This window comes from Poecilia reticulata, linkage group LG16, assembly GCF_000633615.1.
Source record: "Poecilia reticulata strain Guanapo linkage group LG16, Guppy_female_1.0+MT, whole genome shotgun sequence".
Taxonomy (NCBI): Eukaryota; Metazoa; Chordata; class Actinopteri; order Cyprinodontiformes; family Poeciliidae; genus Poecilia; species Poecilia reticulata.
In genome coordinates this window covers 16,853,160-16,868,523 of record NC_024346.1, presented here as the reverse complement: position 1 = coordinate 16,868,523, position 15,364 = coordinate 16,853,160, and the positions used below count along the sequence as shown (strand labels likewise).

The 15,364-nt window shown below is 38.1% G+C and overlaps 1 protein-coding gene across 2 annotated transcripts; it reads right to left on the bottom strand.

The window, feature by feature from the left end:
• Positions 1-114: 114 nt before the first annotated feature.
• On the bottom strand, positions 115-14,740 carry LOC103478638 (DENN domain-containing protein 3-like). Of its 2 annotated transcripts, XM_008432609.2 has the most exons (28): positions 14,498-14,740; positions 12,811-12,896; positions 12,270-12,435; positions 11,998-12,090; positions 10,945-11,060; positions 10,520-10,644; positions 10,219-10,330; positions 9,792-9,911; positions 9,610-9,708; positions 9,055-9,174; positions 8,773-8,888; positions 8,522-8,677; positions 8,332-8,428; positions 8,119-8,222; positions 7,428-7,612; positions 6,732-6,891; positions 6,459-6,654; positions 6,194-6,362; positions 4,709-4,968; positions 4,456-4,626; positions 4,227-4,356; positions 3,919-4,026; positions 3,033-3,172; positions 1,998-2,158; positions 1,740-1,876; positions 1,146-1,264; positions 822-959; positions 115-542 (listed from the first exon to the last, which is right to left on the bottom strand). In XM_008432609.2, the coding sequence occupies exons 2-28, from the start codon at positions 12,892-12,894 to the stop codon at positions 324-326; spliced, it is 3,801 nt and encodes a 1,266-aa protein (XP_008430831.1). In that variant the 5' UTR covers positions 12,895-12,896; positions 14,498-14,740; the 3' UTR covers positions 115-323. The 2 variants fall into 2 exon arrangements, with proteins under 2 accessions (XP_008430831.1, XP_017165235.1); XM_017309746.1 differs by lacking the exons at positions 10,520-10,644; positions 11,998-12,090; positions 12,270-12,435; positions 12,811-12,896; positions 14,498-14,740 and having other exon boundaries at positions 10,945-11,002.
• Positions 14,741-15,364: the final 624 nt, after the last annotated feature.

Genomic DNA, 15,364 nt, shown 5'->3' with positions numbered 1-15,364 from the left:
TTGCAAGGAAACAGAAACAATATGTAATTGATATTCCTATACAAACATCACAGTAAAATAAAGAACATTTATTAGAAATTTTTACATAGAAACAAACATCATAAAACAGGAGGTACAGATATTATCATCTTACTTAAATGTTGTGCGTCATCAGAAAATTAAAATTATTTCATTAAGATGAAATCAAAACATTTGTCCTTTTAAAAAAAATGAAGTTACTGTTATAAACTAGTAGAATCCAAGAAATAAAATATAAAAACATATCTTTGCACCTAAATACATTTCTGCATATTGAAATTTGTCTCGTTATCTTGAAATGTTTTTTATGCAACCTGCCAGATGGCAATCTTGCCATCCCGACGTGCAGAGCCGCTCAGGACATAACGGTCCTCAGCAGAACAGAGAGTTTGGACACTGTCCGAATGGGCCAGAAGCTCTTTTGTCACCGTCAGACTGTCTAAGTCTAACACCAACACCAGGCTTTTCAGCTGACCGTCACAAAGACCTCCGATTCTGCTCCATCCTCTGCAGCCAACCCAGATCTGGGAAGATGAAATGAAGCAGAGCATTAAATAAGTCCACACCAATAAGTGTCACAAAGCAATACCCAGCCAGAGCCACTCTGGAACAATTTCAGGCTCTGGGTCAATTTAAGTCATGATTACATGGCAGATTAGTTTTCCCATTTAGTTTGACTAAACAAATCAAAAATAACATAGATTTTCTGATTATATTAATGTTAAAGGAGTTAGAATTTGGCGAATAAATATTAATTAGATAAGTCAATAAGCTATGTAAACAGACATGTATTCAGAGCTCACCTGGTTTTTAACTCGAATCATACACGTGACTCCTGACGTGCCTGGAAGAGAAATTCTTTTGGGTGATTGTTTGAGGTTGTCAGTCTGCCAGAGACACAATTCCACCGAGTCAGAGCAGCCTGTCCAAACTTGTCCGCGCTGCAACACACCGACCTTTGAGTTAGATTTGCTGGTTTTTATTACGATTTGGAAAACATTTTAAAATTTCTGTTTTAGAAGTTTGAGCAGCTAATTATCTTGAAGGTCCAGCGTTACTCAATGCCACCTGATAATATGCAATATAAACTTGTGAAAGAGGCTGCTGTGTTAAAGTTTTCATGTCACCTCTGGAACAACAATAAAGCAGCTGAAGCAACTGGGCATGCTCCGTAAGTCATCAGGAAGCACTATCCTCCTCTGTGGAGCGCCACACTTTTTTAGTTCCACAATGCTGTCACCACAACCTGCACAGGCAAAAACACTCAAGTTAAAAAGAAAATACTTAAAGTGTCTGCTTGTTGATGAGTCATAATGAGCAGGGAAGATGAAAACTGTAAAGATGGATGAAGAGTTATCGCCATCTGATTTGAGTTTATTAGAATTTTATGCAACAGAGCAACACTTAAGTGCACTTAAGTGCACAGAAAAAATAAAAGTGACACGTAGACCTCGATGATTCTTGCATTTGAATATGTTTAGTGTGAGACGAATTGAAATTCGCTCTCTGAGTTAATAGTCTGTAGAACGACTTTCTTTGCACTTGCAGCTGGAAGTCTGTAGGATATACCAGCTTTGCACATTTTGTTGGAATGTGAGCCTATTTCTTTGAAAAATAGGTCAACATCAGTTGAACTCTGGGTTCAACTGAGAGAAGGTACAATGACAAACACGCACCAAATCAGATTGAAATGTCCGACTGAACCAACAGTGTGTACTCACAGCACCAAAGGATGCCGTCGTAGGATCGTATGGAGCAGAGGCGGTCACAGCTGAGGTGGAACTGGCGCTTCACCTTCAGGGTGGCTGAGTCCCATTGCAGGATTGTCCCGTCGCAGCTGCAGGAGTAAGCAAGTTGCCTAGAAAATTGAAAAATAGAAAAATGAAAAAGTGCTCCAAGTGACTAGTTACAAACCCACATTCAACTTGAAGAGGCTATTTGAGGAAAAATTAATTCGCTGAGAATAATAACATCTTCACCCATTGCTATGATCTGTGGTGTCAACAGAGAGGCCAGTCACTTCATGTCGGTGTTCGGTCAGCTGTTTGTTGCAGGACATGCTGTGGGTGTCGATGATGTAAATAACAGAGTCCTGAGAACCCATCCAGACCTGATCATGGACCAGCCCCATCATGCATGTCTGCACAGAGAATAAAAGTATATGAAAATTTAGTTTCACCATCCTCAGAAAAATACTAGCAGAGTAAAAAAAAAAAACCCACAAGAAATGCCTTTAATATCTTTGCGTACAATGTTACTATTTATTTATTAATTACTATTATACTATTAATGTGAGGCATAAGCCGATTAATGCTTAGAACAGCTAAACATACAAAATAAAAAAGAATTTAAAAACTAAGAGCTAAATTCAAAGTGCAAAAACTGGAAATAACTTCAGCACATTTTCAAAAAACAATGGAAATGTGTGTGAGAGACAGGCTTTCTCTGAAACAACGCTTGGCAATAACACATATAGCCAATATATTAGAAATGTGGTTAATTTCTCTAAAAAGGTGTCACATTTGCAAAAAAAAGGGCATTTGTGAGTATAGAGTGGCAAAGCTGAATACATAGATTCCAGTAAATACCACGCAGCCTTTGGTGATGGTTGTGTGATGGTACAGACAACCCCGCTAACAAACACTTGGTCATGAAGTGTTCGTCTTGTAGGATGTCATTAAAAGGAGAGGCCAGGTAGTTGTGGGTTGTTACAATAAAAAAAAACAACTAACTAATCAAACGTTGACTTAACTCTAATTTCCATACTCAGCTTCTAAGTTTATTAATTTTTCCTCAGAAAAAGTAACTTAGCAAATAAACTTAAAACCTGTTGTTCTTAGTACATTAACAAAGCAACAAAGGTGATAACAATTTTCTTTTCTTTTACACAAGCTGTGTTTCAAGTAATACTAAAATTCCCACCCGCAGGATTATATTCTTAATAAGCTTCTGCATTACTTTTATTTTTAAGACCTTTAGTCACATGTGTCTGTATGACATCAGTCTGCTCTCACCACTTGTAACTCCCCCGTCTGAATGCAATCCTGCAGCATCGACCAGCTAGCTGCATCAAATACGACCACTCTGCCGCCACTCAGTGCCACCCACAGCTTGGGGTTCATCACTATTGGGGATTTTTTGTCCCGCAGTTGACCTGAAATTGAACAAAAAAAAAAAACATGTAAATTGTAAGTGAAAAGCAGTTTGTGATTCTAAAATAGAACAGAACATCAGTTCAAGAAAAATACATTTTAATCATGCGCCTTTTTATGTCATCTCGCATTATATTAGTTTTTTAAGTGACTGCGAAAGAATCTAGAAACTGAAAAAATAATCTACATTTAAAAGATTTCTGTTTATCAAAATAGCTAAACAGTTGATGTGTACCTAAACCACGTACAGTTGTTGAAAGCCAGTCCTCGAGGGCTGGTATTCTGCATGTTTTAGTTTTCTCCCTGGTTCAACACCCTGGTAGTCTCTACCTCCTCGGCATGTCAAAGCTCTGCAGAGGCCGGCTGACGAGCCATTATTTCATTTAGGTGCGTTGAACCAGGGAGGAAAATAAAACATGCAGCATCCTGGCCCTTGTGGACTGACCTTAAAAAACCTCTTACTTGAGGATCAGGGTTGGGGAAAAGTGACTTAAGGGAATTTAAATTTTTCTCTCGCATGACATCTGACATATAATGTTCCAATACAGACCAGCTTATTTCACTCAAAGAACTCTGTGTCAACATGTCAAAAACATGTGTAGAGGAAAAGGCACATGCATTGCCCAAACACATTAGGAAATAAAGTTGCAAATTTCAGAAACACTTAAAGCAGTGTTTTCTGCTTTATGTGCAACTTATGTGCAACTTAAGAAAGTTGCACATTTCTTAAAGCCAAACAATCAGATACCTGGCGTGTACAGCAGCACACATACAGTCTGAGGTTCTGCCAAGTCCAGAGATGGGTTGATTTTATGCTTCAGAGTCTCTGAGGTAGTATTAGGAACTATCATATCAACTGGTCAAAGACAAAGAAAAATGCATACATTAATTTACAATAAACGTACAATAACATAAAACAGTAATACACAACTGACAAAAACTTATCAAAACGGCAATCCAATTGTTTCGAGCAAACTTCTACCATGTGACAGTTGTAAAAAAAGTCTTTAAACAAAGTCTCTTACCTTCCGAAAGCAGAAGATAAGAGAACCTCACCTTCATGTAGGACTTTATCAAAGTAAACCAGCTTCAAAGCTGCAGAGATGGATCTGTGAGGGTTCAGGCAGCCAATGACAGCATCCATCAACAAGACATTAGTCAGAGCTTGAGTCATGCACTGCGGGTCCTGAGAAAAGACGATAAAGACGTAAATAAAATAGAAGGTAGACACATAATTTCCGAACATATTCTGAAAACAGGAGTTTTATCGTTGGTTGTGTTGTACCTTATCTTGGTCGCTCATCTTGCGCCCAGCCCACATCTCTTTGATGATGAGGTTCCAGAGTTCGGTCTCTGTCTTTAGGTTTGCTTCAAATAGCTCAGGCCTGCTAAAGGTCTTGATCCGAAGACTGAGGATACGGACAAGGAGAAAGGGGGCGGAGGCCATCTTTACCTCCTAAAAAAAGGGACGATAGGATTTATAACAGCAGCAAAGTAGAAACTTTCAGAATGAGATATCTGAATAAGATATGTTTAACCTGTATGTCTCTGAACTTTGCAATTTCCAGGAAGCCCGGCTGTCCCTCCGTGAGCAGAAACAAGCGCTTCTGCGTCATGGCAATTTTTCCGACGCCGTACGAGGTCTTGACACGTGAGGACAACTTGGAAACACATTCTCCGTCGTCGAGGCGGCTGACGACCTCAGAGAGGAGGTTGACATCTTGTGCTTCGGCCTCCGTCTCCTTCCAGAAGGTGTAAAACATTCGAAAGACTTTTGGGTCCACCGTCGTATGTTGTTCTGCAACAAAGACGAGGTTTGTTGTCAGGGTAGAATTTAACAAAGCAACAATAATAATAATAATAATAATAATAATAATAATAATAATAATAATAATAATAAAAACAACCTGTATTAACATTTTGAAGATTTGAACTCGTTCCACTTTTAATATCACAAAAGCTTGTTCTACATTTGCTCTTACGACACATTCTTGCAGCAAAACATGGACTTCAGAGTTTTGGTGCATTTTCTTCCGTCTAGCTGTGCATGATTATCTTTTACATCAGAACTGAAAGAGGAAAATAAATCTCTGTCCCACATACAAAGACTCTTTAAGAACTGGGTCATGGGTGGGAATGTAATGTTATGCACTGATGACCTCCAATAATAAATGCACTTGATCCTCTCTCACTCTCAGTGTTATCTGACATGCCAATTATCCTCATTTTTCTTGGAAGATGTGTGCTGTGCCTCATCTTTCATTTAGTAGCAGAGCAGACTGATTTACAAGCCACAAATAACTTATTCTGCAGTTTTTGTGGCCTCAAAATAAACATGACATCAACAGCAATGCACCGTCACACTCGGCCGACAAAGTTAGCGACACTGAAACCGTTAAGTTTGATCTCCGTCTTCCTGACAGCTGAAACAACTCCGGTCAGATTGTTCAATCAGTTAAGAATCAAAGTGCTTAGTAAATGCATTTACTTTTATTAAAGATTTAAACAGCTCTTATTATTCCTGAACACATCTTAGTTTGTGGCTCAGAATACAAAATTGTGAATTTCTTACAATAAATATTATTGTAACATTGCTTAATATGCTTGAAAAAGGGTCAGAAAAAGGCTTTTGTTCAATTTAGCAAACATGTTGACGTAAAGCACCTAGGATCAGAACTGTCCTTTGATTTTGCAACTTGTCTTTGAGGACACTGTAGATTTGATTTTGGCAACAGATGGTGATATGCAGGTTTACAGTAACTATCAATATCCTAATTAATCGAGTCATCCAGTTAAATAATCAACCATAGAAAAGAAAGCTACTTGGGTCTGGAGGACTCCTCTTGGGACTTAAGCTGTCTGACAAACAGCCTGATTTGCACAAAATAAACTAGCCGTTTATATGCTTCTTATGAATATTTATTTGAAGAACTTTTCTAGCTAGGAATGTCAAATTTATTTGACTATTGGTTATTATGATTTATGCATCGTAGGCTTTTTATACTTGGTATTTTATCCCTTACCGTCAGTGAGTGCATCAAATAAGCGACTTATTGTTGCCACGTCCTTTACGATTCCACATTCCTGAATGCAGCGTACAAACTCGTCCTGACCCAAGGGATTCTGAGGAAGTTTAAACTTCTTGATGTGATTATCTGTCCGAACAGCCGGCTTCTCGTTATCCGTTTTCATCTAACAAAGACAAACAGAATGACCTGGTTCATTCACCCGCTGACAACGAGCTGCAACTGCGACCAAAAAACCGAGTGTGTGAGTTTGCTGACAGACCTTGAAAAGAAGACTCTTAAGCTCAGGTCTCTTTTGGGCTTGCAGCAGCTCCTCTTGATGCAGCGAGTCCACGAGCCACGCGACCAAATGCGTGGGAAAGATTGCCGTGTCGGTCTTGTTGAGACTCTGGAAGTCACTCAAGGCATCCAGTCGCCTTGAACACAGCGTGTTGATGAAACCTCGCAAGTAGTAAAATCTGGAGAGACGAAGATAGTAGGAGTCGTGTTGGTGGGTTAAAGTTTTACGTTTTAATCTAAGATCAAGAGATAATACCTGGCCAGCAGAGAAGAGCTCTCGGTTTGGACAGAGAAAATAGCGTTTCCCAGCAGTTGGATGAGCTCACTATAATAAGCTTGGACAGTGTGGGAAGACAGAAACACTGGGAACTCTGGGAGTTTAAAAACTTTTACAGGGTCGGGTGGTGTTTTCAGCGCTGGAGGAAGAACGGCAGAGAATGTGAAAAGAGACGAGAAAATAAATTTAATAGCAAAAAAAGAAAGAAAACACTGAGTCAGCATCAGTTTCATAATTATTTCCTTTATTTAACCAGGTAAACCCCATTGAGATCCAGATCTCATTTTCAAGAGGAACCTGGGCAAATAATGTACTTAGTATACGTCTTAACTATGTAGGCCTATGCAGTGATTATTTTTTTTTAAAACCAATACAAAACACTCAAATATTTTGGCCTGAATGTTATCTTTAACTATGAAATATCTGCAGTTTTATGATTGAAGACGTCCTGCACAAGACTAAAATCAATGATTTAAGGAAACTAAAACAGAGCCACAAGTTAAAAGCTTATTTATGGGACTGATTAACAGATACTTTAAATCAAAGTTGCAATTTTAACACATAAATGTTACATCAGAAAGTCAAATGAAATGCTCGTATACTGTAATGTGCCACCGAATGAAAAAAAATAATGCTTTGTCCCACCTTACAGCTGATTAGTTTTATTTCTCTCACCTGAATCAGACATGACGGTCCTGGTGAGCAGTGGGTTTTTCTCAATACTGATAACCTGGTACCCCCCTAAGTTAGGGAGACTCATCCCCAGTCTTTTACTCAGCTTGCTCCCGACACCAGAGCTCTTTCTCCGGGTCAGGATTTCTTGCATGGTCGGTCTGCGCGGCACCTCAACGACAGACATTCTGCAGCGCACACAGGAAAAGAAAACAAGGTCAGTAGACTTGACCGTGGTTTTACAAGGCAATACCCTGACATGCTAAGCAACTTCCTTGTTAAATCTTCATATTTTCAGGTTCTGAATTGATTCAGATCAGCTACACAGACGGATCAAACGTATGAGTTTGTATTTTTTGCTTCTACTTCTATAGTCGTTTACGGCACTGTACAATACAGTGTCATGAAAAAGTTTTAATTTCCTTCAAAATGTCACATTATTTTGAGATTTTTATTTTTTGGTAGACCAACACAAGACAGTGCATAATTGTGAAGTGGAATCACTGTTACATTTTAATAAATAAAACTTGTAAGTATGCAATTTATATTCCACAATTCCCTAAAAAAAAATACAGATTTTTGAGGTTGTATTGCTACAACATGTGAAGAAGTTTCAGAAGGATCAATTGTTTTGCAAAAGTCCGGAAATTTCACAAGGATTTTTAAGGCCTGCTCAGTTGATACAATGACGTACTTCTGCATCTCAGCCCGAGTGCTGAGCTCCATTCGCGCAAAGTAATCAATTTTTTTGTTGAGTCGATCCCTCAAGAAGGAGTGGAAGATGTGTGTGTCCAATACCTGCAACACAGGTGTATCAATATTTTAGATGTTTTAAATAATATTAGCTAACCTATAATCAAACCTTCGTAACTAGAAATGAACAAAAACCAGAAAATTGAGGCAATACCACTTTGTAAAAAAGCAGCTCGTCTGGCTCTCTCGTTTTCAGGAACTCTTCGCTGTGAAACACTCGATGTTCATGGTTCAGATGACTGCAAACATCCCTGATTAAAACACACAAGAGTATTCTAGCATCGTGAAACAGAATATGTTTAAGAAAACAATCAACCTGCAGCTAGGTAAGGTGTTCATAACACCTGAATATGTTGACCAGGAGTTCCAGAGAAATCTTCTGGATCTCGTGATTGAGTTTGTGTTGCCAGGCTCTTCTTTGTGCACGCTGCTCGTTGACGTCCATGCAGCTTGCACTGTGGTACTGGTCCAAGTCGAAATGTATCCGCAATGAGCGACTCCTGTAAAAGGCAAAACATCTCTCCACTCAGTATGTGTGAGGTGGTGTTTTGGTGTAGCTCAGCTTTGATTACTGATCCTAAAGCACACTTTGCACCTCTGTATGAAGCAGTTTGCAGCAGCTAGAGGAATTTCAGGGATGTCGATAGCGTCAGACAAAGAAGTGGAAACGGTCCCATCGTCAATATTCACCAAGATCAAATCATCAGTTTCCTAACAAAAAAAAAAAGAAAATCGTATTGAAAAGAGAGTAAATAAAACATGTTTAAAGAGAGCAATATTTGAACTTTTATTTTGTTCTTAATGCCTTGCATAGAGTTTGAGACTTTGGCGTTACTTTTATATGTAGAAATGTTATTTTGGCAGGTAATGAACTTACAGCAGCAACTTCAGCGTAATGGCTCAGATGGCATCCCATAAGAAAGGCAGTGGGAGCCATCAGGAAGTCCAGCATTCCTCTGGCCAGCACAGGAACATAAGGATGCTGCCATGTCAGAGGCTGGGGAAAATGAAAGCAACGATATATTAAAGCACACGTCTAACAAGGTGCAATACAGAATTCGTTTTCCCTGTGAGTTTTATGTTTTATAACCAACATTTTTAAATATTTTCAAAATTCACCAGCAAAATACAACATATCAGTTCACTGGATTGTTAGTTTGACATTGCTTTACTTTATTCTTCTTTGAAAGTCTTAATCTGAATTCACTCAGCACCAGAGACTGTTCAATAGAACATGTTTTATTTGATTAAATTTTACGTGAATGTTTTAGTCATAAGGATTCCAACTGCTTTCTGTCCATCTCATCAATTATCGTTTACTATAATAACCATCAACATGGATTTTGAATTAGATGAGGCAGTCCAACACAAACCAGAATAAAAAAAAACCAAACATTATTTTTGCAGTCGACAGATGTATTTGTTAACGGACCTGCAAAAAAATTAACAGGCTTTCTGCTACTAGAGTCAGTCTTGCCAAGTCAGCAGAAAACAATACCACCCGTTGCTCCTGCAGAAGACAAGAAAGCACCTACAAATAGAGAAATACAGAGATGTTACCATTAATCTGAACCTCCTCTTGTTGCGTTTAAATGCTAAATCAGTGTGAAATACCAGCAGTAGTTGCTGCGGTCGAAAGCAGAGGAAGGGCAGGTGGAGGTCCAAGTCGATAGCTGGAAGGCTTTTGTCCTCTCTGGACGGTAACACAATAGTCAAAGGACGTAATGTAAACATCTGGGAAAAATGGAGCACAAACCCTGCAGTTTTACTGCTTCAGCTAAAAGAAAAGTATCCTCTACACAGAGTCAGATAGTATGTTAGTATGAGACTCACAAATTTCTAAGGAAAACTCAATTCTCTAGGTGAGGATCTATTAGATTTTTCTGACTTGAAGCCGGGAAATGCAACACTCAGCGTTCAAATGAAGGCATGTTAAACCAACATTTGTATTGGGAATATTCAAGAGTAATGAACGTGGTAAAACGTGTTTAGCAACATTATCATTACGACGACGTAGTGCAGTTAGAGCTGGTCCACATACCAAATGAAGCTGCCCGGGAGGTGGAATTGGCACAAGACTCAGCTTGATTGCAAATTCATTCAGTTTCTCCTCCATCTCTGACAACCGACATGAACTCAGCTGGAACAGAAGACTGGCAAATAATGAAAAGAAATATGAGGCAATGACAGACACAGGCAAAACAATAGGATTGTATCGGTTTTGCCATAAAACAATGGTAAGACTGATTTGCGAGCCATAAATACGGTAAATATGTTATACCCACACAGACGCAAAATCATTTCAGCAATGTCTTACGCTTCAGGTTTCTCCGGTTTCTCACCATGACAGGCAGTCTTTGAGGGCAGTAAAATAAGGATACTTGGATATGACACAAACACCGACAGCAGAGAAACATTTAGAGAGCTTTAAAGATCCGGCTCCACGCTGGTAACCGGTCGTCCCTTCCTTTGATGGGTAATAGAAGAAATTAAGCATTTATTAGTTTTCATTTCAGATCCCAAATTTAATTCTATATTATTATTATTTTAAATTATGTTGATGGTTTCAAAGAAAACGTTTCTTATTAATAGTAAAAAAACAACAACTAGGCAGACTGTCTTAAGACATTCCCATTGTTTGAGGATGTTGATTAGTTACAGATATTTATAACATGATAGCATGACAACATTTCTCGTTTCCTGTTTAGAGTTTGCAGAAATTGCGTTGCTGTATTATTTATGAAACATTGCATGCTGCTCAGCGTACCAGAATTGATCGATAATACTGCATCACTACTCCATGAGTCTTGTTGCCGAAGATGTCGGTAAAAACCAGGAAGTGGAACTGCTCTTTTTTCTTCTCCCAAGTGACCAGAAGACCACCTGGCGATAAAAACAAAAACATACCGCATCTTAATGTTACAGTCTGCATATACAATCCCCTCACTCAAAGCACTGATTTTAATTGATGAAGACTTCTACAAAACATTATATAAGATTAAAAAAAAAACTGAATTTGGGATTCGAAACTCTTCCCCTGTGACTCCAGGAGTTGCTTTTTGTCCTTTCATACACTTCCAAGAAACTTTTGAGGTTCTTGGGCGTAATTGCTGGTGTTTTAGTCATACATCACATGAACGGATTAGCTTTGTTTAGTCTCCTTTAAAATACAAACTAAAACAAAAAACACTCTCGTAAAAAACCACTTTGAGAGAGAACTACAATCAATTTCAGTTCCTCTGTGGGTCAGACATTACAATCACCAGTTCCTCCAGTAGAACTATGAAAAGCAAAGGTCGTCTTCTACATTAGAAACTATGAAGACATTTAAAAGTTCAGATCCAGTATTTTATGGCAGGACGTTCGAATAATAAAGGAATGGATTAAGTAAATATGCTTATGCTTAATATATTTTTGCATTTACAAGTACATGTCAGAAATTGTCTAAATGCGGATATGACAATGCATTACCATTAATCTGTTTTATTGATTTAAAAGTGGTTTTGTAACAGTTAGCTATTATAATACAATTCCTTTTTTTTCCTTTATAAGAAATATATTTCTATGTTAGAAGTACATTCAAACAGAGCTAAATTAAGCAACTTTAACTTGTACCATACTTAAACATAGGTCAGGTCATTAGCACACATTGCATTTAAAAAAAAAAATACATGCAAGTATGTACTCTAATGTTGCTAGTCTAAGTGCTTTATTCACATTACAATAGTTAGTACTTTTCATGATAAAGGATTGCCTCAGAATCAGGTTTGTTGTTTCTGTGTTTGTGTACGAGTAGAGAAAGAAAATAAAAATGTTTCACCAGGAAAACAGAGCTGAGGTACCGCCATGAGGTCGATATTTTTTGGTACACCAACATCTTCGCTTCCTTCTTTTCTCTCTGATGCACTTTGATCTGGAAAGATGTAAATTTGTAAAATACTAAAACTTGAAATAATCCACAGGATAGCAATACCACTAAAATAAAGTACTAATATCAGGAACCTGAAGAATGTAGCAGGCATGATTCTTTAGAAATGATCAGTGTTAGATCGTATGCATCAAATCTTGACTAGTTGTTTTTTTTTTTTTTACCTGAGGAAGGATGCTCCTTCTTCTTTCTGTGGAACGAGTGGTGTCGTTTTCCATGCAACTTTGATGTCTCATTCTCAGCTGACCTGCTGTGGAAGGGAGGAGCCAGAACATGAAGAATCTCCGGCTCCAACAGGAGAGACTCTGAGCTTATGCTGCTGCCACCAGCCTGAATAAGAGAGGAAAAACATACTGCATGAACTTTTATGCATTCCTTGAGAAAATATACTTTTTACATAATCTATCCACCAATTATTAGACCATTGATTCCATAATTGTTTGTTAAGCTGATTTATTCTATGGCAGTTGTTTAGAAAGTCTTCCTGTATCCATTATGCTGTTTCAGCCATCCAATTTTTTGCTTTATTCAGTAAAAATTGGTTACCGGTCATTAACATACTCAAGTATTTTTCCAATTGTGTCAATGTTACAAGCATGCAACAACAGCCAACCTCTATTTCAACAAAATAAGAAAGATGTCACCCCAAGTTTGCCAGCGACACTGCAAAATGCAGCTGAACAAACTCAATTTAGACGCAGAAACCTGGTAGATTTCCTGAAGTTTTTCACTGGACGCGCCGACCACCACACAGGCCTCCAGCAAAGTAGGCGGCAAACAGTCAGTCATCACTGTGGAAACAAAAGATTATAATGCAGGAGACAAATGGATCAAATGTGAAACGGGTGATATTAAAAGAAAATTAAGTCATATAAACAAAGAGCGTAAAAATATAATTTTCTACTGGTTGCTATAAAAAAAAAAAAACAGAGCGTTTCAAAATATTTTATCATTACTCGTCACACATCATGCTGTGTGGAACCAACATTTTTGGCTGTGGTAAAAACCCTCAGGTCACGTGATTTTACATCCCCATCAGTTAATTAATCCAGAACGCAGAGTAGAATTGACCTCTTGGACCTCATTATATTTAGAACTTTCCAGAACCAGAATAGGACCTCCAATTCATGTTACAGCAACAGAGTAAATGGTGTGAAAATTGTATTCGTTCTACATGCAACTGCTGCAAAATATACAACTTATTAAAAATTGTAACTGCAGTGTCCTTGTTTCTGTAGTCTACTGAATGCTTGATTGTTTTCAGTAACTGTGACTGAAACCTATTCATAGTAACCCAAAAATATAAAGCTGGACATCATTAATAGGCACAATATATAGAGCTACAAAAGGTTTAATAAATTATCCTTCAAGAAACGGCAACTTTTTCATCCTCTAAAATTATTCTGAAACATCACTCCTGGTCCAATTTCAATCATTTCAATCTGATGGCTAGATCATGTGAAACTAAGGGCTTGAAAAACATACTATGCTGATGTATAATAATGCATGATGAGACTAATGACAAAGTACTCCTCTCCAACATTTCAATTTGGAGAGAGGAGTACCTTCCAGAAGGACAAGCATCTCTGCAGTGATCCACCTGCGAGACCTGCCTGGCAGAGTGACCTGACGAAAGCCACTCCTTAATAAAAGTCACAAATCAGCCCATGTGGAGTTTGAATGACTTTCACATCACGAGAAACACAATTCTCCGGTCTGATGAGACAAAGATGAAGAAACTCTCTGGTGTGGATATCAGGTGTCGCATATCCATACCATATGTACAGTGAAGCATGGTGGTGACAGCATCATGCTGTGGTAATGTTTATTCAGTATTTTGTTCATTAAAACACGCCACACTGCTTGTTTTTGATGTTTCACTGCTTCAGCAAACCTGATTTCAGTTGTTGGCTTATTTACAAGCTTTTGTCGAATTGCAAATAACTGAATCAGGCGTGTTCATGAAGAAAAACATCAAAAACATGCAGGGTGGTATGAATTGAAGACCAGGGTTGGGAAGCACTGCGTTTTTCTGTTTTCCAAGAATAATGCAGTGTTTAATCAGTCTGAACAATCTGATCCACTGTTCATGGTAGCAGTGAATCAGACTTTAAATTCGTCTGTAACAGGTGCCTTTAAAAATACTATTAAATAATAGAATGGCCAGTGAAATCCATAGTAGAGAAACACTTGTCCTATAGGAGACTGTCAATAAAAAGAGAAAAATCAGTGTACAAAGGTAAGCATTGATAAGTCTCGAGTTTTTTTTTTTTTAACTTGGTTTGTTAGTTGAAATGATGTCGCTGCACATGACTCAGTCACGCTGCACAGGTGATAAAGTGCCTGCTTACCTGCAAGGCTATTTCTAAATGCGTTTCCTCATGAACCTTACCTCGCTAATGTCGTTTCAGTGTTACGTTTTCCACGCTTTTTTCTTGCTTAATTCTTCCTCCTCATATTCTTCACAGCACCTCCAGAACAACTCCGAGCCGCGGTGAACTCCTGCAGGAGAAGCTCAGTTCCTTACAACCCGCTTCCTGCTCCCCCGAGAAAGCTCAAACATGCGTGGTAATCAGTCAAGTGAGGCGAGTGACGCTTTAAGGCGCAGATTTATAGCCAAAAGCGCTTTTCGCCACACTGAAGCAACAGAAAGTCCTACAGTCTGTAATTTAGCACAAAAGCAACACTTCTAAGACATGAAAAATAATAATACATACTACGTGCTGCAAAATATAGTATTTATGCGACGTTTCACGTTATAAATCATTACACTCTCACACAAGAACCCCGTGTTGATGAATATTTAACAAAAAAAAAGCTGACTGTACTGACTGAATGGGGCCTGTAGATGGCGACAGTTTATCAATTACATTTGAATTGGTCAATTTCTGTTAAATGAATAAAATGTGAACACACTGCAAAGCAAACATAAAGCATTTCATTTTCAGCATATACACTACATATCTTTCTGACATACAAACAAGCCATGAAGGAATTCATTTTATGCATTTTCTTGATGTTAAACCAGTTTTTGGTCTAAAAGATTAGTCCATGAAGTTAGGAACTTTCATGGACATTTTGGACTATAATAACCGATGCATTTGTCAAGATTTTGTTTCAAAATATTGATGTTATATTTGTTCTCTAAACAACACATTATCAAAATATGCAGGTAAAAACCAGGAGGGTCGTGAAAAGTTTGGTCAGAATTAGACTAGTTCCTCATTTATAGCTACAAAAAATTACTAAGTTTATCTGC

Excerpts from the sequence above, each read along its gene's own strand:
- LOC103478638 (XM_008432609.2), bottom strand. The coding sequence starts at position 12,894 with ATGACTGACTGTTTGCCGCCTACTTTGCTGGAGGCCTGTGTGGTGGTC. Across the intron at positions 8,223-8,331 it reads AGCTGCTTTTTTACAAAGTG|GTATTGGACACACACATCTT; the intron begins GTATTGCCTCAA and ends CCTGTGTTGCAG. Across the intron at positions 6,892-7,427 it reads GACCGTCATGTCTGATTCAG|CGCTGAAAACACCACCCGAC; the intron begins GTGAGAGAAATA and ends TTCTTCCTCCAG.